This window comes from Xenopus tropicalis, chromosome 4, assembly GCF_000004195.4.
Source record: "Xenopus tropicalis strain Nigerian chromosome 4, UCB_Xtro_10.0, whole genome shotgun sequence".
Lineage (NCBI taxonomy): Eukaryota > Metazoa > Chordata > Amphibia > Anura > Pipidae > Xenopus > Xenopus tropicalis.
The window spans coordinates 103,129,240-103,154,661 of NC_030680.2; the positions used below are offsets into that span (position 1 = coordinate 103,129,240).

The window sequence follows — 25,422 nt, forward strand, 5'->3', positions numbered from 1 at the left end:
ATCAATTAATATGAAATCAGTCCGTATGGGGCACATTTCTGAAAAGTTAATACAGCTCCCTCAGCTTGAGGGATCTCAAATTTTCTTAGTTATTTTCTCGCTGTTTTTTATTTTTACCTAACATCTTGGGAGCTAAGAGGTGACAAAATTAATTCAAACCAATGAGTATTTATGTTATGAAAATATCACTCAATCTATATAGTATAATCCTTGTGCAACTTGTGCCTTTTCCTGCCAAAAAAATGCCAACAATACATGACCAGTAGTACTTAAAATTTCTCATATGCAGTAGTTGGTTTTTTGGCCACTTACCTTTATTTCTCACCTTCTAAGGTCAAGTCAGAAAAATCAAGAACATTTATTATGGTGATTAAAGTTGATTATGGGACCTTGAGGAGACCCTAATATGTTGTCAGATCCAAAGAACAGAAAGTAATAAATAAACATTGCTTTCAACTGCAATTACATTTACACATACAGTAACTTTAAAACCACTGGAATTATCTAATGAATCTATATTGAAATTTAGAATTCACATCCGTTGAAGAGATGAATAGGCATTCTTTAGAATGGTATACAGATGAAATAGAAAGAAAACACTCTGCTGTACAAGACAACATTCCAAATAAATAAATTTTTAATTGTGATACATTAATTTGTAGAGTAAAAATTTGCATTTTCCCTTCAAAACATAAGCACCAGTCTTGATATAACATAAAGTATAAATCATATATTGAAATATTTAGCAAAATACCATGTGCAAACTGTATTAAGCACAGAACATAAATACATTTCTTTTTTATTGTACATATTGGATTTTTCTTATGGGAATCATGTCATGCTAAATTAGCTTGAATAAACCTCAGCTAAAATAGGTGGTCTACTCTAGGGTACTGTACATGGGATATTGAAAAAAGCTGTTAGAGCCAAGAATTGTGGGGCATTGTAAATACTGACTAGTGCACATTTTCTTACACATCTTCAATGGTTCTCTGAAAAAGTAAGGAAAACAAGGTATAATTACAAAACAACCTTCAGATGTGAACAATATTTTCATACTGTAAAAATTATTAAATAGACCAGGAACAGTAGCTTGTACTTCCTGCTCTTTTCAAATAGGTCTCCTTTGAGATGAGTGGACTGTGAAGAGGGTGGAGGTCCAGTGCAGAGAGTAGGCGTCCGATTCAGCATCATGTGACTTCTGCAAATGCAGTGAGGTGGTTCTATTACAAAAAAAACAAACTGTAATTAATAGGCGGCTCGTGAATATAAAATAGTATGTTTAAAAAACTGCAGCCCCATCAACTTCAACCATCCCCTTATATATTTCCTGTTTCATTTTTAATTGATTAAGCAGAGACTGCTCATTTCACCTGAACAGATCGCAATGTCTGTAAAAGTGCAGTATAATTTTTTATTGGTCCTTAAAGCAGCCATTCTCTAAATAAGCCCTCACGTTTTCAATTTTAGTTACAGGCTGACGTGTTAGAGTAGATAAAGTATTTGCAACACCTACTCCTACAAGCAATGTGCCATGTCTGCCTTTATGTAGTGGTTTGTAAGTACTGGCATTCTGTTGGCATAATGAATTGCACAGGTTTATTTTGCACTTCTTTACGGAATAAGCCCTTATGCCTCCATGTTTCCAACTGGGGTGAGATATTAAGGTAGAAAGGGTGTGTGAAACAGAACCCCTACTCTGGGGTGTGGGGCCCACCAGGGATGCTGCCTTGAGGCCCCCCCTGCCCCAGTCTCGAGCTTCTACACAATGTCAGACCCCCCTCCCCCTATGTGTTCAACACCTCCTACTTGTGGCTGCAAGGGGGGGGGGGTGATGCACCGAGAGTTCTCAGCAGAGGAAGTGGGTTTTTTCCAGATGCCCCATAGGCCCAGTCCAACCCTGACCCTACTGCTTTATTTTGTATGTGGTTTTTTTTATATTTGTTTTTAAAATAAAAATTATCACTAAATATTTTAGAGCTACTGGGTTACTCAGGTGCAATAGAGAAAAACCTGAAATATATGACACTCTGGGCCATCAAAAAGAGCCTAATAGTGCTAATATCTCATAAACCACCTAAAATAGAAAATGCTCAGCGGATCACTTTGAATGAGTTTATATGAATTTATTTTTTTTTCATTTAGATTCCCTTTTAGGGTAACTATCGTGAAAACAGAAACATTTAAAATAAGCATCATCACATGGAAATAAGTAACTTTTTTAAAATATAATTGAAGAAACAAATATGTTACTCTCAGAAATGTTTCTCTCTCACGCAGCTTTGTGTCAGATTTGGGTATTGGACAATTAACTCTAATACATCTTTGGTCTGTGCTTCCTTTTCTGAGATAATATACTGTATTAGAGCTAACATCAGGAAGACAAGAGTAATGAAGAATAACTTGATTTTTGGAGCTCTTTGAGATTACTTCACAGATACCTTGTGTTTTTTTTTTATTTTTTCATAAACTGTACAGAATTTTTCACCAGTTTATATGCACACATTTTTAAAAGCTCTTTAAAGGATTCTATTGCATTTCCGGTAGAATTTTAGGTTTTGTACAGTTCTATCATTTGCAAAATAGTTAGGTTTATATATCCGGAATTAGATGAAGTAGATGTTTCTTTACAGTTCAGGCTCTAACTAGAAGATAAATGTAATAGTTATACCAGAGGTTTCAGTATTGGGGCCACTGTTATGTAGTTTAATAAAAGCTAACAAACAGGCACTAAATGTGACGGCGGTGTGTTTGTGGATGAAAATACACAGAGCTATGGAATTCATGCAAGATTTGTCCTGTTTATTTGGGAATCTAAGAGCTGGTTAGGTGGATGATGAGTTCCAGAATTTATAAGTACCAAAATAACTATTGTGGATATAAAAATGACATACTATTTATTCCTTAAAGGAACAGTAACACCAAAAAATGTATATATTTCAAAGAAATTAAACTATAATGTACTGCTGCCCTGCACTGGTAAAAGTTTTGTGTTTGCTTCAGAAACACTACTAGAGTTTATATAAACCCTGCTGTGTAGCCATGGGGGCAGCCATTCAAAAGAAGAAAAGGCACAGGTTATATAGCAGCTAACAGATAAACCCTGTAGAATACAATGGTGTCTTATCTGTTATCTGCTATGTAACCTGTGCCTTTCTCCTTTTTTTCCAGCTTGAATGGCTGCCCCCATGGCTACACAGCAGCTTATTTATATAAACTATAGTAGTGTTCCTGAAGCAAACACCCCAGTTTCACCAGTGCAGGGCCACAGTATGTTATATTTCAATTACTTTTACAATTACAATTTCAGTTACTGTTCCTTTAATGGGACCATTCTATTGGTATCTTTCATGGGGAAATGTGTGAAATATTTAACATCAATGCCAGTTTCTACAGACCACTGCATATTGGCTTCATAATCTTTTCAGAAAACATAAGGTAACACCTTTTTTATAGGGTGAATATCTTTCAGGTGGTTATAATAATTTACAAGGATACACTGGTTTACTGGATTTAGTTATACCAAAGAAGTTGATACTGGGCCACTGGGCAACACAGGAAATATATATGAAGAGAGTTGTACTGATGAAAATTTTTTCCCACCCTCAACAACCATATTAAAGGGATTCTGTCATGATTTTTATGGTGTACTTTTTATTTCTAAATGACACTGTTTTCATAACAAATGTTTCACTCTACTATATAACATTTTGTTCATAAACCAACAAATGTATTTTTTTTAGTTGTAATATCGGTGTGTAGGCAGCCATCTCAGTGCATTGTGCCTGAGTCTGAGCTTTCAGAAGGAGCCAGCACTACTGCTTTCAGGTAACCTATTGTTTCTCTTACTCCCATGTAATTGGAGGAGTCCCAAGCCAGACTTGGATTTCTTACTATTGACTGCTGTTCTGATATCTACTGGAAGCTGCTATCTTGCTACCTTCCCATTGTTCTGCTGATCGGCTGCTGAGGGGGCTGATATTACTCCAACTTGCAGCTCAGCAGTAAAGTGTGACTGAAGTTTATCAGAGCACAGGTCACATGGCTGTGGCACCCTGGGAAATGAGGAATATGGCTAGCCCCATGTTAAATTCCAAAATGAAACCCTAAATCGGTTTGTGTTTTTGAAAAACAGATTTCAATGCAGGAATCTGCTGGAGAAGCTCTATTAACTGATGGGTTTTGAAAAAAACATGTTTTCCCATGACAGTATTCCTTTAATGAAAATTACATACCCTGATAAACACATGCTGGAAAACAGAGACTTTAAACTAGCCAAAGAAGTAGTAATAAAATCAGAGGAAAAGCATACAACTGGCTACGCAGTTTCAGTAGTCACTGTACTTACATATTTTTTTGCAATTGTTCATACAGTTTTCGGCATGCACACTCTGTTACACACACATGCATATGCAAAAACTGAATTCTTTTGGATTATTAAACAAATCCACACTTTAGAAATCTATCAATCAATTACTTTGGGTATAACACAGTTACCAACGCACTACCGGACAGATTTATCCAAATGTGAGATTAGAGCTCACTACAGAAAAATTCACCCACTTTCTATTTATGGGGTTTTTAGAATCTTATTTATCAATTGGTGAAAGTTAGAGTTTACCATTTGATAAATATGCTTCTAAGAGTTTTGTTATTATTAGAAATATATCCACAAAACATTGTAGATATGTCTATAAGAAGCAGTGTCCCTTCTTGTCCTTTTTTGGCCATGTCCCCAAATAACATCAAAGCACCCCTTCACCTCTAAGGCAAAATAACAATAGGGGTTATTTACAAACACCATGAACAAAAGTGCTAGAGCACTAAGGGGTGAAATATTGCACTAATTAGTGCTCGTTCAATAAAGAACTTGCTGCGAGGTGCATAGCACATTGCTTGCTGGCACAAGGTAGCCCTGTTGTTACTGCCTTCCACAGGGCAGGTTTTAAGTAAATGGCTCCTTTGTTCCCTGTGCCCAATTGTGCATCCAGGGTGCAAATACATTTTGCTTAATTGTTCTCCTGTATTATCTAGGTTGCATACATCAGTATTATCACATCATATTGTCTTGCAAGCCAATATTCCTCAGACCAAGTATTACATGATATTGGAGAATACTGCGTGCGCTTAATTTCAAAATTCTTGCCAGTTGACGCATCTTGAATGTTGATGATTTCAAACTTATGTTTTTTTTAGCTAAATTGCATTTATTTAAATTGGATTTATTTGGATGAAAAGATTATTTGCCTGACAAGCATACAATAGAGCCTAAACGTTAATAGAATTTCATATACTGCTTTTCTTATCACAATTAATGGCTTCACATTAGCCACCGACTATACAATCACGTATTGAAATCAAATTGCATTTGTAAGCTGACAGCATTTATTAGAAGGGTTTTTAATGCTGAGGTTATTTAGTTACAAAAAGCTTTTCTAAAATATTTCACAAAAATCACGTGACGCTGCAATTCTCATTTGTCTTTTTTTCTGGAAAGAAGTGATTTTTTTATTTCAACCTCATCATATGTAATTGTTTTCAAACTTGCTTTAACTTTCCTCTGCCCCATGACACATGCCATTTTTTCACATGTCACATGACTCAGCAACAAGCAATCACTAGTGATGGGCGAAAAAATTCAGCAAACATGGATTTGTGGAGAATTTCCGCATTTTGTCATTAGCGTTTTTTTTTCACGAAAAAATTCTCGTCCACCCTCGTCGAAAGAATTGTCTTGCGGCAAAAAAATTGTCGTGCAGCAAACTTATTGTCTTGCGCCAAAAAGAATTGTTTTTCTCTCTTCAAAAGAATTGTCTCTCGTATCAAAAAGAATTGTCTCTCACGTCAAAAAGAATTGTCTCTTATCAAAAGAATTGTCTTGCGCCAAAAAGAATTGTCTCTCATCAAAAGAATTGTCGCATGTCAAATGTATTGTCCCGCGTGACAATTTTTTTTTGATGCACAATATTTTCCACGTTTCAATAATCTTTCGCCATTTCGCGAATCTTTCAAAAGGATTTTTCGTAGAATCAACAGATTTGCTCATCACTAGCAATCACTGCAAAGTTTATTCAGTTTATTCAGACCTCAGAAAATGTTTTAGGGCAAACCCAATCATCAAGTCATTAAAGTCTCAACAAACTTGCCATTGCCAGTTGGTGATATTTAAATGGTTAATAAAAGATCCTTATACGTAAGCTTACATCAAGCCGTCGCTGAGTGGGAACATACTGTATATAATTTTTCAACATTATCTATACCAGTCCTTGGGGTATATTTATCAAAGAGTGAAGTGAGAGCTCACTACAGTCAACGAGTGAAATTCTGCCACTCTCTATTCATTGTTATGGGCATTTTAAAGGCATACAGTGGAGGAAATAATTATTTGACCCCTCACTGATTTTGTAAGTTTGTCCAATGACAAAGAAATGAAAAGTCTCAGAACAGTATCATTTCAATGGTAGGTTTATTTTAACAGTGGCAGATAGCACATCAAAAGGAAAATCGAAAAAATAACTTTAAATAAAAGATAGCAACTGATTTGCATTTCATTGAGTGAAATAAGTTTTTGAACCCTCTAACAAAAAAAGACTTAATACTTAGTGGAAAAACCCTTGTTTGCAAGCACAGAGGCCAAACGTTTCTTGTAATTGATGAGCAAGTTTGCGCACATTTTAGGAGGAATGTTGGTCCACTCCTCTTTGCAGATCATCTCTAAATCCCTAAGGTTTCGAGGCTGTCTCTGTGCAACTCTGAGCTTGAGCTCCCTCCATAGGTTTTCTATTGGATTAAGGTCCTGAGACTGACTAGGCCACTCCATGACCTTAATGTGCTTCTTCTTGAGCCACTCCTTTGTTGCCTTTGCTGTATGTTTTGGGTCATTGTCGTGCTGGAACACCCATCCACGACCCATTTTCAGTTTCCTGGCAGAGGGAAGGAGGTTGTCGTTCAGGATTTCACGATACATGGCTCCGTCCATTTTCCCGTTAATGCGAATAAGTTGTCCTGTGCCCTTAGCAGAAAAACACCCCCAAAGCAAAATGTTTCCACCCCCATGCTTGACGGTGGGGACAGTGTTTTGGGGGTCATAGGCAGCATTTTTCTTCCTCCAAACACAGCGAGTTGAGTTAATGCCAAAGAGCTCTATTTTGGTCTCATCAGACCACAGCACCTTCTCCCAGTCACTCACAGAATCATTCAGGTGTTCATTGGCAAACTTCAGACGGGCCTGCACATGTGCCTTCTTGAGCAGGGGGACCTTGCGAGCCCTGCAGGATTTTAATCCATTGCGGTGTAATGTGTTTCCAATGGTTTTCTTGGTGACTGTGGTCCCTGCTAATTTGAGGTCATTAACTAACTCCTCCCGTGTAGTTCTAGGATGCTTTTTCACCTTTCTCAGAATCATTGACACCCCACGAGGTGAGATCTTGCGTGGAGCCCCAGAGCGAGGTCGATTGATGGTCATTTTGTGCTCCTTCCATTTTCGAACAATCGCACCAACAGTTGTCACCTTCTCTCCCAGCTTCTTGCTAATGGTTTTGTAGCCCATTCCAGCCTTGTGCAGGTCTACAATTTTGTCTCTGACATCCTTGGACAGCTCTTTGGTCTTTCCCATGTTGGAGAGTTTGGAGTCTGCTTAATTGATTGATTCTGTGGACAGGTGTCTTTTATACAGGTGACTAGTTAAGACAGGTGTCCTTAATGAGGTTGACTAATTGAGTAGAAGTGTCTAACCACTCTGTGGGAGCCAGAACTCTTAATGGTTGGTAGGGGTTCAAAAACTTATTTCACTCAATGAAATGCAAATCAGTTGCTATCTTTTATTTAAAGTTATTTTTTCGATTTTCCTTTTGATGTGCTATCTGCCACTGTTAAAATAAACCTACCATTGAAATGATACTGTTCTGAGACTTTTCATTTCTTTGTCATTGGACAAACTTACAAAATCAGTGAGGGGTCAAATAATTATTTCCTCCACTGTATTTATCAAAGGCTGAACTTTCACTTTTACTCATTTATAAATACTATTTTAAAAGTCCCATAGGAATGAATGGAGAGTGAAAAAACATAACTGCAAACCTCAGGATACGTTAATGGAAGAAAGAAATCAAAAAGTCACCTGAAAAAACCTGTAAACAAAAAGCTGTTGAGTTTTTAATAAAGTCAATGGGAATTATCTCTGAAGATTCCAAGCAACTTTTTTTTCTCAGCTTATTAAAACATTTTAGATTTTCAGCTTTATTGAAAATAAATGGAAAAATGGGGTTTTAACTGCTGTGCAACTTTTATTTTGTAACAAAATACAAACGTGGCTATTCAGTTCGAGTCTTTTCTTAAACAAGGTAGCGTTTGAGGAAAGAAAACTCAATCTAATTAAAAAAAAAAACAGCCAAGGTCTAATGTGTGATTGCTTTTTTTTCGGCCTTGAAAATTCAAAAATTGTCTCTCAACAGTGACTGTAGAGAAAATTATATTTAAAAAGCAGCATTGCACTGTACAGGTCGATATTAGTGGTCCAACATTTTGGTAATAAATTTGTGAACTTCCTAAGGGACAGCATTCCTCTGACAGTGGGGGATGCCCTGCTGAGTTGTGCACCCTACCCATACAGTACATTGCCTGTCTCCATCTGCAGGAAGAGAGATCCCATTATCTCCTTTTATATTTAACTTTGCCATTAAGTGCTATCACTACTACACATTTGGTCTGAAAGATTGCTTCTGTAACTTTGTTATAATAATGGACTATTCATTAAAGTTTTTTTTACTGGTATCCACTTTGGTTTACAGTACTTGCTGTTTTTCTATTTCCATATGTTGCCATGTATGTATGTATGTATAACTTTATTTAAAAAGCGCCACAGGGGTACGCAGCGCTGTACAATCTTACAAAATACAAAATTACACACAGGGAGGACAAGTGTAATAATAAATAAATACAATAAATATATATAAATGCACAGGGAATAAGTGCCATGTGGTATGAGACACAGTAGGAAGGAGGTCCCTGCCCCGTAGAGCTTACAATCTAAGTGAACTACCAAATTAGATTCTGCTGCCACTTTACCACTGGGGGTGGGTATTTAGGGGTTTGTGTAAATCACATTTTGCTTTGCTATCTCTAAGGAAGGTTACAGATTTGAGACCAAAACAAACAATTTCTCACTAATTCTTTAATTTTGATCTGCAGAGAGCAATGCTATTTTTTTTAATATTTCGTTTTCCTGAACAAGTTTAGGCATTGAGTTATGGGAGTGCACCTCTCTTTTTTGGGAAAAAATAACAAGGAAAACATTTTACATATATATATATATATATATATGCACAATTTTTTCTAATTATCTAAAGTGATATTTACCTGAAAAATTGGGAATATTCAGAATCAAGTGTACGTAATCTGGTATAATAACAAAATATAGCTTTTATTACATCTAGCTACAACATTCATTTTCATTACTTTACTTATCATTCAATAGTACTTTACCTGATCATTGCCTCTTATTGCCTCCATATTCTATACTCACTGGGGATTCAAGAGACTGCTTTTTCAGCAGTTTCGCAAATTTTTTAGTGAAGCAAATCGGGACAGATTTGCTCATCCCTAAGACATGACGATCATACATTTTAAAAAATTTGTGGAAAACCATCTGGAACCCTATACTGAAAAACTGCAAAGGAGTATTAGTAGTGTGTTATAAGCCTTGGGTATGACATCTCATTTAGAGAGAGACAGAAATGTTATTGTATTTTTGCTGAACAGCTTGGAACACTATATTTTGGCAGTTTATTGCATTTTGAAAATGTCAGAAAAGTTGTTCTGTTCTAATTTTCAGAAAGGTCACCAATCCATGGTGCTTATCTCAGCCCAAACAAGACACTCAACACATAAGCCCTTTATAATACAGACATGTCTCTTTTGCCCAGTTTTATGTTGCTGCATAGAGTATTTAGTCCTTCTAAAGTCATTATTTTATGATAATATTTTTAGTCATTAAAACCGTATAAATAATACATCTGAGTTCTAGTGGAGCCATAAAGCGATGTCTTAACAAAATATCTAATTTGAAAATAAATTCATTATATACTTTAATCTGTACTAAATTACTTTAAAAGAATTATGGGTAGGGTCATCAGTCCTGTATGGAAGACACTGAAATGGAATTTAATAAAATATTATTATACTGGGATGATTATTGCTGCAGCTGCAGTTTCTACCATTGGCAGAAAATTTGTCTTGTGCTTTTTACTCCCCCAATAAAATTTTCAGTTTATCTGTGAAATATAAGTAATTTCCTCCCCAAGCATCATAGGTACAAAAATGATATAACAGGGTCGGAACTAGGGGTAGGCAAGATGAGGTACAGTTCCAAGTGAGAAATTTCCAGTGATCATCCTCAGGCAGTGAGAATCATTTGCTGGGGGGGCGTCAGGGCTTGGGGGGGGGGTAAGTAAGTTTGCTAGTGAACATCTGGTAGGGCTTGTGCAAGTGAAGTGATGATGGGGAGCAGGGGTGAGATATTGAGTGGGTGCCAGGCCAATACTGATAGACAGGCATACCGAGATCTGTAAACAGATGTATTTAGTAAAGTATGGGAAAATTAATTTACAAATGTTCAAAGGCTTTAAAGTTATTATAGTTATGATGAAAAGAAGTTTGTGGAGCTTACCAGTGCCAAATAGTCAACTACTTTATACCACACTGCAGCGTGATTCCATTTAGAAAAATAAAATAATTATGACCCCCAACAATTTACTTTTAAACAGTTGCACAAAAAAACCCACACATCTGTATGTGTCAATCTAAACACAGCACACTAACACACCGGTGCGCTCATGCGCATATGACTATTGCCTTGTTTTGTGCTTGTGCTCGTAACGATTCAATCTGGATAACCATGAGAGAAGCCTTCCAAACCGGGCCTTAAAGGAGTTAGTGTTTCCGATGTCTTCGTCAGAACTTTCATTACAATGATTCTGCTTGTCCTACAGTATACAGATAGATTGTGTTTGAAACATAATAAGAATACTCTATAAAAAAGGCCCATATATAACTGCAAGTGATAAGTGAAAACGTAACATGAATCATCATTTTTACTACAAGTATAGAATGTATTATCCAGAATGCTTGGGACCTGGGGTTTTTAAGATAAAGGATCTGTAATTTTAATCGCCATACCTTAAGTCTGCTAAAAAAAAAACTTTTAAACATTAAATAAACTCAACAGGATTGCTTTGCCACCAATATGGATTCATGCAGCTTAGTTACCATCAATTACAAGATACTCTTTTATTATTACAGCAAAAAATATTTTTAATAAGGTTATTTGCTTAAATAGATTCTATGGGAGTTGTCTTTCCTGTACTTGGAAGCTTTCTGCATAACAGGTTTCCAGATACGTCATCCCATACCTGTATCTTGCAGAATCTTCTTGCTGAATTCCTATATAATAGCAGGTAACTTCTAAGCATCTTGTTGCATAACTTCCATGTGATTTACTAAAGCAGATTTCTAACATGAAAAGATGGCCATGAATGCAAAACCTTCTAAACTTAAGCTCCCTAGTGTCTGTGTAGCTTGTTATTTGCACCTTGAATCCAAATGCATAGACAGAGTACCTTTATGAACAGCATAGTATGAACCTACTGTAGGTACCAGGTCATACAGTATATAACTAGTTGTGTTGTACTTTTTTAGTGATATGTGGCTAGCTAAAGAATGAAATAAACATATAAACCAGAATTTAATCTGAGAAAGAAACCAAAAAAGCACTAACTCTAAATCAAAGACCTCCAAAAGTTCCCAGCAAAGCAGCTATTAATTCCAGTCATACTTGGTTCAGTACAGAAACATGAAGAGGCACAGGCTGCAGGCTGGACTAGTATTAACATACAACATGTCATAGCCAGGCCTAGATGTAGAACAGGTACTGTACCTAAAGATCTGAATCCAACATTAAACCTAGATGTTACTTTTTCAAGCCAAAGAATTGAGACATATTTCCTGTGGATTTTATGGATGCTGTGGACTATATTTATGTAAATTTCATAAGGCAGTCAAAAGGGGATAAATTATAGATTTAGCCTCAAATAAAGAGAAAAAAAAATTAGAAACCCTTACTAATTATAAATTGAATAACACATACGCATTCCTGGTCAAAAGCTTAAAGTCTAACATGTAGCAAGTGAAATAGCAGCAATCAGAAATAAACAAGGTAAGACTGAATATACTGTACTGTGAACAAAAATTACATATATATATTATCTATAGCTTAAGTCTCTCTATAACTCCAATGCCACCCTAAGAAAATCCATTAAAACAAAGCCCCTGAATGATCTACCCCAACACATGCACCAAAAAAAAAACCAATTCTTAATAAAGAAAACTGATCCAAGTGCTGTAAAACCTATCAACAAAAAAATCCCACTAACAAATCTAACATCTAACAAACCCTCATCCTTCACATGACAGAATTATTATAAAAGGGAAAGAAATACCTAAATACCATAATCATGTCTCATATCACTGAATACCTGATGTTATTTACCAAGATTCTTGCAAAGAGGCTTTCTGAATTTATGCCAGCCCTAATAGATAACAATCAAGTGGTTTATATTAACTTTAGACAACCAGGAGGACAAATGATTTAACAGATTAAGCTAATAATAACCCTGAACTGGCCTTAACTCTGATTTTGGATGCAGAAAATGCATTCGATCTCCATAACTGGAATGGCCCTTTTCGAGTTAATGAGATTCTGAGGACTCTTGCTTAAGGGGGATCATGGAATCATACCGTATATACTCGAGTATAAGCCGAGCTTTTCAGCACACAAAATGTGCTGAAAAATTAACCCTCGGCTTATACTCGAGTTCCTCTGCTACCTGATTCCCTGCGCTCTCTTCTGTGTGCCAATCCTTCCTGGTTCCTTGCCCCGCCCCCGGCGTGACGTCACACGCTCCCTGCTTCAGCTCCAGTGTCTATGTGTGTAATGGGGGAGGGAGAGCAGGCATGCATGGAAAAGCTCAAACTGGCCTGCTATTTATCTCTTTGTGTGGCAAGAGCTCTTTGATGCAGGCAAGCAACAGAACGGCAAGTTACGGAGGGAGAGAGGGTGAGGGAGGGGGAACTCCTTAAAGTAAAACTCACACTGAATAGGGGGGGAGTAGGGGGGAGCCTGGCATCTCGCATACTCATTCCCTGCACGTATTTGTTCAGTAAGATTGATAGATCCTAATTTTATTGGAATTTATTTTGATTATTAAAACTTAGAAGCTGCTGCATTTCCCACCCTAGGCTTATACTCGAGTTAATAGGTTTTTCCAGTTTTCTTAGGTAAAATTAGGTACCTTGGCTTATATTCAGATCGGCTTATACTCGAGTATATACGGTACTTGTTTCATGACAGCTGTTATGGCAGTGAGGCAGTATGGCAGTTAGTATTAATGTTTGTAAATATAGTTTATGTATGTGAGTGTATAGATAGGTCAGTATAGGTTTGTGTGTGCTGGGTTTACTTTGAAGGGTTGAACTTGATGGACTGGTCTTTTTTCAACCCTATGTAACTGAATTTTAGTTTATTTATATACTATCTGTATGGAGCCATTCTCCATGGCCATCCAACATTATCGTGACATAATATGGTACAATGTAAATGTGGTATTATAATTATTTGTATTTTGCATATTTTACCATCCATTCCTTTTATATAATTCCACCAAAACTGTTTTTGTGTTACTATTAAAAATGGTTGATTTTGCTTAAGAGCTTAAATATTTGATCATATGTTAAGTAACACTATAGTCTATTTTAGATTTTATGCTCAGTGTGGCAATGAGCTTATTTTCTGCAATATACTGTACGTAGAAAACAACTGGATCACTATGGTTTATATAGATTATTATAGTATTTTTGGATACATGGTGCGTAGATATTTGAAACATAATAATATCTTCAACCGTTCCTGTTCTGCAGTCTTTGAATGCATTTCCAATATACTGTTCCCTATCACCTCGACAAGACACAGTACAATGCAAGTCAGCAGTAGATTTTATTGAATCACGATTAATACTCCCTGAGATCTCTGGCTTTACAAAGCCACTTTGCAGTGTTTATTAGATATAGAAAGCAATATGTCTGCAGCTATTATGTTAACCCTACAATAGGCCCTATTAATCATATTCCCAGATAGAAATCATTTTATACTGTAAAAAATATTAACATTTATCATTGTGGGCTTAAGGAAAATACTATATATTTCTATCTCATTGCAAATTGAATTCCTGTTTCAGCTATATCATTAGTCTACTGTCAAAGTCACATAATATTCTGCATAATCTTTGCGGGGTGCCTTTAATCTTGCCAGGACATATGAAATAAGAACCTAGAAACTGGTGCTATAGATTTTACATGCAGTTGAGTGGGAAATCCATACAAAAATAAAGGGGAAAAGGGAGACAAGCTGCAAAGAATTAGTAAGGACTAATATATTTATACATCAGGGTAAACCTCTATATGGTATGATGCTGCACATATACAGTTACTGCATTGAAGAGGGCAAAAAAAAAAAACCCACTAAAAAATAAATGTATAAAATTGCAAATAACACACATTACACACATTATTATTTATATAATATTTTGTGGTCATTTTGCCCTGTAATTTCTTGATTTGTGAAGATTCTGTTGGATGAATATAATAAAAGGAAAATCTTTGCGCTTATAGGAAAATCCTTTGCACTTATAAGCATTATTTTAATATAAGGTTTTACATTTATATTATAACATAAACATCATACCTTTTCCAAAGGATTCTCAACCCTAGGGATGCTGATCATCGGCATCTGGGCTAAATTGTCAGTCGTCCAGTGTTCGTGTTCTGCTTGTCGTCCCTTAAAATTATTTACCACGCATGCTACCTAGAAAAACAAAATGTTAACCCATTAAACATAGGTGGTCGAACTTTACTGACTTGGAACAGCGCATCAACCTTCCACTTACATGATCTAGTTATTGTAAGTTATGTAAATGTTATAATAAAGCACCCAATTTCAATGCAGACACAAAACATATAAATAGAAAAATGAAATATATCAAGTGTCTTTAATGTTTGATTTTTTTTACTATTATAGGAATGTAACAATGTTAGTAGAATTGAATAGTTTCTGTCTTTGATTTTCAATTAAAATGTATGTATTTAAAGCTTTTTGAGTTTCTACCTCTGCCACTCGTATGGGCTGGTCCCAACAGATTACATTAGAAAACGTGCTCCTCATATAGCACTGCATATAATTCAACATATTCCTGTAACATTAATAATTAATAAAGGGGAATACTGTTTGAAGGTGGTGCAATAACATAAGGTATTGATCTCATGCCTTTAAAACCAGCCATTTGTGAATGTCTACATTATTTCCAGTTGTATATTGCATGCTAGTCTAGCCTGCAATATGCTAATTATTAATTAGACCTTCAGAAATAGTAAAAAATAATGAAATAGCAAACTTATTTTACAATAACCACCATGTTTTTAATCTCAGAAACCACTGCAGCCTGCACAGTGCACTTAAGTGAATTGCTATTAAGCCATGACCCAAACATCGACCTACACTCACCTCACTCACCAATAAAAACTGTGTGACGATATCATTGTTGGAAATGATAATAGCCACAGCTTTATTTAATAATACAAACAGTGCAAAATAATTGAATACAATACAAAATGGTAAACATGTATCATCAAAATACATCAATATATAACCATAAGTGCAAAACATTACCATGCCCAAAACACTGACCTCAAGCCCCTTGCCAGTCTGCCCTTCCACAACCAACCTGAGCCATGCTATCCTCCATCCGCCCAATCCCTAGATGGAGGATACCAGCCGGCAATCCGGGACCTATCCGGTCCCATTTTCTACTTAGCCATGTTAGTACCCACCCAACGCTTTATAGTGCACCATTTGTATTCCCACTGTCCACCAATGGTCACCCACCTTAGGGGTTAAACCATCCACTATACCTGATCTGGCATACCAGAACAAGCTGCTCCCCCCCCCCCCCCCGGCAGAATGACAAGGACCTGCCAAAGCTGTGACAACTAGCAGGACGCTGATCATCCATGCCACTTTACCTAATCTTACCCAAATTTCCCCCCACTAGTTAGCTAAACCCATGTACCCCTCAACCCTCCAAGGCCACATATGTGACAACTAGAAAAACAAGAAATTAAAAAAAGAAAGAACCAACCCCCAGCTAAGGGAGGGCAGGTGGGGACCTTTCCTCTGCTTTCCTCTGCTTTTTATATAAAACTCTGTATATGGAATATAATTTAAACGTCTCCCTGGTTTATTGATCTGTTACATTACTAATATAAAGACAATGCTTCTAAAATAGATCCTTTGAACCAGCCAACAAGTAGGAGTGTGAAAAGAAGCGAAATCTCCACAAAGATTTGAGAAAAAGAATATCACTCTTAATTGGTGTCAGCAGGGGTACAGAAACACAGGCCTCCCACTCCGCATGTCCCCACATTATATTCTGCAGAGTACTCTTTCAGAAACTTTCTGATATCAGGAATAGGTAAATGCTTGGGGGTTTACAAAAGATACAGTAATTCCTTGTTTATAGTTGCCACACACAAAAATCTATAGCACAATATATATACAACTTGCAAAAAACTTTTCTTTAAATGCCTCTGTTTAACCTTAACTGTACAACATATGGGGTATTTTTAAAGTTAGGTAATGCACTTTAAATCATAGGTGCTAAATAACGAAGAGTGAGGGATTATTAGTCTCCCAATCTCTCATAAAATCACTGCAGAACACATAGACATTTTACAGTCCTGCAGTGAGGTACGTGTTCTTCTGTGTTGTACTGCTAGTTTTATCCATGCCACAACAGCATGTACAGATCTTAAGTAGACTTGCAAGGCTTGTTATTTTGTACCTTGAAACAGTCCGTGTTTTAAAACAACCTATACTCATAAAAGTCAAGAAGTAGGATTGAATTCATAGAATTATTTACATGTCTTAAAGGAGAAGGAAAGGTAAAAACTAAGTAAGCTTTATCAGAAAGGTCTATGTAAATACAATACACTACAGCCAAGCTGTAAAAGGGACTTTTCTAGGAGCCTTAAGGAATTTCTTCCCAGAATCCTGTTATGACTTATTTGCATACGTATGAGGCGGTCTCCTCAATCCTTTTAGCTTGTTCGTGAATCCCCACTCCTGGCTCTACCTAAGCTGATCAGAAAACCCTGCGCTACACTGATGAGCCCCAAAAAGGGCGAAACCGGTCTGTAGTTGGGAATCTGATCAGCTATTATCCTGGCTTCTGCTTTAAACCCAGTGGGTGAGCTGTAGCCTATAGGATAAACCCATGTATATGGGACAAAGCCCATGTAAATGGGACTTTTCTAGGAGCCTTAAGGAATTTCTTCCCAGAATCCTGTTATGACTTAAATACAGCCATAAGCACTTACAGAAACGCTGCACTGACTTCTGTCAAAAGATTTGTTGTGTCTGCTTTCCTGTGCCAGAGACACAAACCTCCTTTCTCCTATCCTCTCTTCTGCACCCCCTCCCTCAAGAATGCTAAGAACTCACTCCCCCCTTAGGAATGTGGATCTGGGCCAATCAGCAGGAAGCTGATAGTCAAACTGAGCATGTGCACTGGTCTGGGTCTCGGTGCAGGAGCGAGGCATTATGGGAACTTTCTCAGGGTTTTTTCTTCCTGTTTGGCTTCTGATCATCTGAACAGGTGAAATATGGGGAGACTTAAGGGCACTGTTGAGAGAACTGTAGGTATGCTTGAAGCTTGAGATTAACTCTTTATTAGCCTTTCCTTCTCCTTTAAAGTAGCCTTTGCACCTATAATAATATTCTAAAACACAGATCTTCTATATCAATGATTTTAACATACTTCAGGAAGGAGAAGGAAAAGAGGAGAGAACTGTGCAGACTCTGGCCCCGGGAATGAAGGATTTTTTTTGAGAGAGGAAGTCTGATACCAAAGAACATGTTTACAAAAAGGGAGGCAAGAAATCCTGTGTTTCTTTTGATAGAGGACTGTAAGCATTTCTGTGAGTGCTTATGGCTGTATTTACATAGACCTTTCTGATAAAGCTTACTTAATTTTTACCTTTTCTTCTCCTTTAAACAAAAGATAAATCGATTTTCCATGTAGTGCATTCCAGTATCGTTCATACATTGCTAAATAGAAGGTGCCTTCTCCTGGGGTTGTGCAGGAACAATCAAGGGGCATTATGGGGTCAGTATACATCTTTTTTTTTACTATATGTTCAATGAATATGGCTTGTGCGAAACATATTTTCTGCATATTGTTTTAAACAGAAACAAAATCTATTTTTTATCCATTACACTAACGGTAAACAAGGGAGTATACTGCCCCTTTAATACTTTAAATTTACAGCACTTCCTACATGAGCATCGTGGACATGAATGAGAAACTGAGAAATTACTAAACATGGTTGATCCACAGGTTTAACTTTAAAAATAGAAACCCACACTGGTGTATAACTCACACCTACTTTGCTGCATATGTTCAGAGGGACATATGGAATAGAGCAGGACAATATTTCCAACCCACTGGAGTCTTTTCTATGTAATGAGGGATTATAAAATGTTGGCACAGGACTATGTATGAGTTTAAAATTACCTTGCAGGCCATTCTCTGTATTACAACAATGGGAAGGCATACAGTTACATAACAGCACATTCAAGTAGTAGTCGGTATTACTAAACAATGCATTTGTATCTGGGTTTACTTGGATGGGTTGAACATTGGAATATTTGGTATGTTATGTTTACAAACCGTGGGAATCTGCACATTGCTTGTATGTATGGCATAACACATGCACTATATGGCAGCTCCCACTCATGAATAAAGTAAAGTAAATGCAAGTATTCAAACAGATGATGCTCTATGTATAAAATATTATGTAAATGTATTTTACTATAAGTTTAATACATTTTCTAATTGAAAATAAACCATTTGCTAAATAGTTATTTGATAACAGTATAATGTGTATACATAATACATCATTTATATTGTAATTTTCTATAAATGTTAATTAATAATACATGTTTATATAGAACAATACACAATTTAAATATATTGTAATGTATTTTTATTTACTATTAATGAAACCATGTATATTTTATCTTTTGCTATTTTTTAATTTTTATATTACCCAGTTTCATTTTATAAACTCCAGCTTAGCAGCTGTTTGGCAATATGAATTTAGCAGTTGTTTTGATTTTTAATAAGCTGGTTGATTCTAAAATTGGAAAACTTTGGCTCATATTTTCTTTGCTGCTATTTGGGATTTTTATGCAGCAGAAAAAAACTGTCATTTCTGTAAGAGAGTTTGCACTGCACTTCCACTGTTTTACTAATAACACTCACGTGTTGCTTCCATTTGTCTCCTATCGATCCCCAAACTGTCAGTTTTGCCAGATACACTATCTTAGGTACAAGATTACAGTTGAGTCGTTCAGGCATGCTGACAGCACCATCTCTGCAAGAGAAGGGATGTGCTTGAATTCTGCCATTATAAAACCCCAGATGAAAGTGCTGGGGCTTCGCATTAAAAGGAAGTTGATTTGTAGGATGACAGCCAGGCATTGTTTTCTGAATAAAGTGCACAGCGACACGCTGCATATGTCTGGCGTGGACACCTCCAAGATCTATATTTAGCCAATGTGGAAAGGAAAATTTGCACATACGCCTAAAGCTACTCAAAAGGAATAATAATAGCATGTCAAAAATCTATTTTGTAAATACATTAATTGCACTAAGTATGTGAGCTATTTAATTACTTGTTAGTATATCTGTGCTGCAGAGGGTTAAACCTTTCCAAACCTATTATATAGAGAAAAACAGTAAAATGGATCTTTATTTTACAGACCAGAATTCTAAGTGGTTTGAATTTGATGTTATCTGCTACTATGAAGGCTGAATGGTATTATTTCTCTATTTGCACATTTTCCTTTTGTTTTTGGTTAGTTGATTATGCTATCATTGGTTGATTTTCCTTTAGATATGTGCCTAATATTCAGTGTCAAATTAGCGTATGATGAAAGTTCACAGCCTGTAGGCTGCAACTCACCTAATATGTGAATAAAATTACTTGTTTTTGTCCCACTTGAAACACCTTCCAAACACATGCTATGGCACTTAGAGATAAACTGTTAGGTCGAGGGTATGAGGTAAATCTGATAATAACAGTACAGGTATGGGATCCCTTATCTGGAAACCCATTATCCAGAAAGCTCCGAATTACGGAAAAACCATCTCCCATAGACTCCATTTTAATCAAATAATTCAGAATTTTAAAACTGATTTCCTTTTTCTCTGTAGTAATAAAACAGTACCTTATAATTGATCCCAACTAAGATATAAATAACCCTTATTGGATGAAAAAGAATCCTATTGGTTTTAATGAATGATTTATTGATTTTTTAGTAGATTTAAGGTATGGAGATCCAATAGACCCCTTATCCAGAATACCCTTGGTCCCGAGCATTCTGGATAACGGGTCCTATACCTGTATACACAAAGGCTATCTTTATGGACAAAAAAGGTCAATGAGATTGTAAACATAAGTATAACATGGGAAAGGTTTTTTTTTTTTAACAAAGTGAAGATTGGAGAGGATACTATCATTAGAAAATTATAAGAAAACATTAGAGAGTTCTCTTGCAAGATTCAGTTCTATTCAATAATTTACATAAGTCCACCCTGTTTGGAGTTAGGAGAGGAAGCATTATAGCTCAGTCGTATCAATATTTACCATTAAAACAGAGACGGAGGTTGTATTGGTTAGAATGTAATGGCTTCTTTAAGTGTAGAAGGTCTTGTTAAAATCCTGAAGGTGATAAGTATTATATGTCTCTAAATGATTTGGGAGTACCACTACAGATTCAAGTCCTGAGAATAAATCATATGACAATTGTCTGATTATATGTGTGGTCTCTAATGAGGTTTGCTGGTGGGACTGACAATCATGTTGGCAAGACTTTGAGAATGCCAGGGTACGCTCCTTGAAACATGTTTCAGTTACAGTTAGAAACGATGAATTTAAAATTCATACAGAAGTGGTTCTATTGGAACCAATTCAAGCATTCTGAACAATACCTGAGACTGATCACAGCCTAAGACCTCACATCTCAGCTACTTCCTTTGGCACGGACCCCACTGATTTCCTAATCTAAATTAAACTAATCACATCTGATGCTTTGCTGGCCTTTGTCCCCCCTGGCCTCTGACTGCCGCACCATGGACGTGAATAAGCCTAGCTGCACCATCTCTCCAGCTGACCCTTCTTGGCCCGACGCTCGCATACAGACTGAATAGGAGAGGAAGACTCCATCCTGATGGCCACTGGACGTATCCACACAACAAGACCATGGACTTACATTGGACTAACCCACAAAGTGAATGAGCAGAATGTTCCTATAATCTTTCTCATTCTTTCTATCCTTTCCTTCCTTAGTTATGGTTTTAATATATATACTTTACTGTTTTCCCCTCACATACCCTTTTCCACTGAGTATATATACCACTATCTTTGTTTAACTTGGTTAATGCAGACAGCACACCACCATTATCCATCAGCAAACTACCCGGCAAAGGGGTTCCCAAAAAACTCAATCTAGCGAGGGGAACTAAATCACCCCTCACAGACAGGAAACCCCTACTCCGAAATACTGGTTACGATTACTATGCACTGTTATTTCATTATTGGGATCGAAATTAGCAAAAGATTGTGCACTCCTTGACTTACCTGCATAGTTAAACAAGAATGTAATACAAGTGTGCTGTTTTGGATTGTTATGTTGTAAACCACAATAAAAATTATAATTTAAAAAAAAAAAGAAAAGATGAATTTTCCTGCCATGTAATAATATCAGAAAAACACAGTAAATAAAAGTGAAGGGTTTGGTTTTAAATATACTTAATAGTAAAGGGAATTAAATGTTTGTGGGAGATCATTAGTATAAAAAAAAAAAAGTTATACTGAGGGGTTTAAGGATAGATTAAAAAAAGTTCTTGAGAATAGTTCTGCAGATTTTAAAATTAGAAAAGTAGAACATCTTAAAATATTAGAAAAATATAAAAGGACAAAGGGATTTAATAAGGAATATTTACAGATTTGAAAAATGAACTGAATAATTTAGATAAATAATTTGCAGAAAGAAGAGTAGTAAGTAGCAATAAAATGTATCAGATATGATTTCTACATTGCTACATTGTAGCAATCAGGAGTTGATGATGATTTTTGAAGTAATTTTTATTGTAATAAGGAGATATACAATGTGCACCCCAGCAATAGAGAATATTGCTATGGTACAAAATTTACTACAGCATCACTAATGAAGGGCTTTTCTCAACCTCACTACCCTTAACATGAAGAACCATTTGCATTTCTTAAAAAAGTTCAGTTCCGTTTAAATGATACCCTGCTCTTTGTCTATAATGTTCTCTAGTGTACGCTTAAAGAGTAATTAGAGCTTGCCATTGTGCAAGCACATTTTCTCCGGAAAAAACAACCCTAACTTTGTTAGTTTTTAATCATAATATAAATGTTCCCTTCCTTTTACAAGGTAATATGCAACTCTCTGCACTCTTTTCAGCTCATTATAATCCTTTCTAAAGAGGCTGTATACTCCTCTTTTCAACATCAGCTCAAAGAATAGGGCTTGTGCTGAACATTGCCTGTATAAATTAAGAAATATGTATGGATTTCATTATTTCTGGCACTAAACATACAAACAAAAAATCTGTTTGACCTTGGTATTTCCTGTGATTTCCAGATCCTGCAGAGCACAAGAGAAGCTGATAAAACTAATTACCAGTCCACTAAGAAGTCTCTGATATGGAGCTACTTAAGGGTGAAGACACACGGAGCTAGTAGTAGCAGCTACTTGCCGTGGCTACTAAAAAAGACAGTGTAGATTATTTACTGATAATTGTCTCTATGTGTGTTTTAGCAGAGGCAATTCTCAGTATTCTCTATAGCAGGGTATTTTCTGGCGTTTTCCAGCTGCTACTAGTAGCCCAGTGTGTCTTCACCCTAAGGGCTCCGGCACACGGGGAGATTAGTCGGCCTGCGACGTCGGGATGGCATACGCGGCGCCGCGATTTCCCCGAAATCGCAGAAGTTGCCTTGAGAGGAAACTTTTGGGGAGCATTTTGGGGAGATTTCGGGGAGATTAGGCATTTCGGAGAGATTAGTTGCCGGACACGGGAGATTTGTCACAAGCAACTAATCTCCCCATGTACCAGAGCCCTAAAGGCTGCTGCTTAGATAAGGGGTGGGTTTGTTTGTTTAAAGGTAGATACAAAGGAAGGGGGTAGGGGTAGTTTCGTGAAAATAAGCCAGCTTTCAAATTAGCGCAAACAGTATAATTACATTATAAAGGCAAACAAATGTTTTTAATTAAAATAATAGGCAGAAGGTGTCTTAGGTATATACTGCCCCTTTAGGGTGAGGGCACACAGAGCTACTTAGTAGCAGGTACTTTTTACAGCTAGTAAACTCCAGAAAATACCCTTCCATAGACAATACTGATAATTTCTATCTATAAATAAAGAAAACCTCGCACTACCTTTACTACTGATAATTTCCTCTGCTAAAACACACATAGAGACAATTATCAGTAAATGATCAGCATTGTCTATTTCTGTAGCTGTGACAAGTAGCTGCTACTAGTAGCTCTGTGTGTCTTCACCCTTAAGGGGCAGTATACACCTAAGGGCTCTGGCACACGGGGAGATTAGTCGCCCGCGACAAAACTCCCTGTTCTCGGGCGACTAATCTCCTCGGATTGCCATCCCACCAGCGAAAATATAAATCGCCAGTGGGATGGCATACGCGGCGGCGCGATTTCAGGCAAATCGCGCAAGTTGCCTCGAGAGGAAACGTGCGCGATTTCAGTGAAATTGCGCCGCCGCGTATGCCATCCCACCGGTGATTTACATTTTCGCTGGTGGGATGGCAATCCGGGGAGATTAGTCGCCTGAGACACAGGAGATTTGTCGCGGGCAACTAATCTCCCCATGTGCCAGAGCCCTTAAACACCTTCTTCCTATTTTATCTGCCTGTGATACTGTAGTAGGGATTTATAAGAGGCAAAATTATCTTTATATTTCTCTAGTCAATGTCCTTTTATGCCTAAAGTTGCATACTCTTTTTCAAATGCTTCTCAATTAAGAAGGTCCTCATCATGCTTCAATTTAGTGTAAACCTGGCATTTATAATTTTTTACCCAAGTGTTTAACCTTACATTTATCAACAATTAACTAAATTTGCCAATTTCCATGCCAGTTCAAATCTCTGAAAAGCAGCAACATCCTGCTAGTGGAGCTAGTTTTGCACAATTTAGTATTATCAGCAGAAATAAAGGCAGAACTTAAAATGCCAATTTTAAGGTCATTTATGAATAAATTAAAAAGCAAAGGGTCAAGGACAAACCCCTGAGCTATTCCACTATCAATATTGATCCAGTTAGAACATGTTCTATTTGCCATATTTCTATAACCCTCTATCTCTCTCTCTTTTAGACAGTTCTTTATCCAAGTTCAAATATTATATTCACAACAATATTTGTATATATGGTAATATTAACTCTAGAAGAGAAACAGGCACATTACAAGTATCAAATGCAAGTTTACAGTAATGCAGAGTATAAAAACCATGTATATAAATAGAGAACAATGAAAAGAGCATTTTCATCATAATGGATTAAAGTTGAAAGGTGTAGCCTTAGTATATATGTATTTATGAGTCAATTTACATAGCTCTAGTGCATATTTAGTGCAGTAAAGTTTTTCTGTGCAGTTATACAGTTAACAGTGGAACATACATTGAAATAAATACAAATACGTGTACATATAATATGCCATTATAAACCACTTACTAATAGAAATGAATTTGTAAGTATAAGCAGTTTCTGACACTTGCTTGCTATTGCTTTTCCCAGACTGAGGAATTTATGTGATAGAAATCGACTCCCCTCCAATATGCATTGAAATGGATTTCTTGTTAATCAACAGATTAGGGGGCACATTCATTAAAGTACGTCAGGTCTGATTACAAACAATTAGTTATTTTTTCTAAAGTTAACAACTTTTGATTATTTTCTGCGCTATTTTCTTTCATTTTAACGACTTTTTCGTACTTTGCAACAATTTGCGAGACAAATTGTATTTGTTGCGGCGAGTACGAAAGTTTCGGATTCATTCAAGCTTCGGTATCGTGACTTTCCTTGGGCCAGGTTGGAGCTGCAGAGTGCCATTGAGTCCTATGGGAGACTTTCCTTGGGCCGGGTTGGAGCTGCAGAGTGCCATTGAGCCCTATGGGAGACTTTCCTTGGGCCGGGTTGGAGCTGCAGAGTGC

General features: G+C 36.6%; 1 protein-coding gene across 1 annotated transcript in view; it reads right to left on the bottom strand.

Annotated features, from left to right (window-relative positions):
* Positions 1 to 619: 619 nt before the first annotated feature.
* The window catches only part of plppr5 (phospholipid phosphatase related 5), a 105,361-nt gene continuing 80,558 nt past the window's right edge, over positions 620 to 25,422 (bottom strand). The window contains exons 5-6 of the mRNA XM_002933800.4: positions 14,795 to 14,914; positions 620 to 1,223 (exon numbers count right to left, since the gene is read on the bottom strand). Of these exons, the coding sequence (XP_002933846.2) occupies positions 1,191 to 1,223; positions 14,795 to 14,914 (153 nt within the window). The 3' untranslated portion in view covers positions 620 to 1,190. The remainder of the gene's footprint in view (positions 1,224 to 14,794; positions 14,915 to 25,422) is intronic.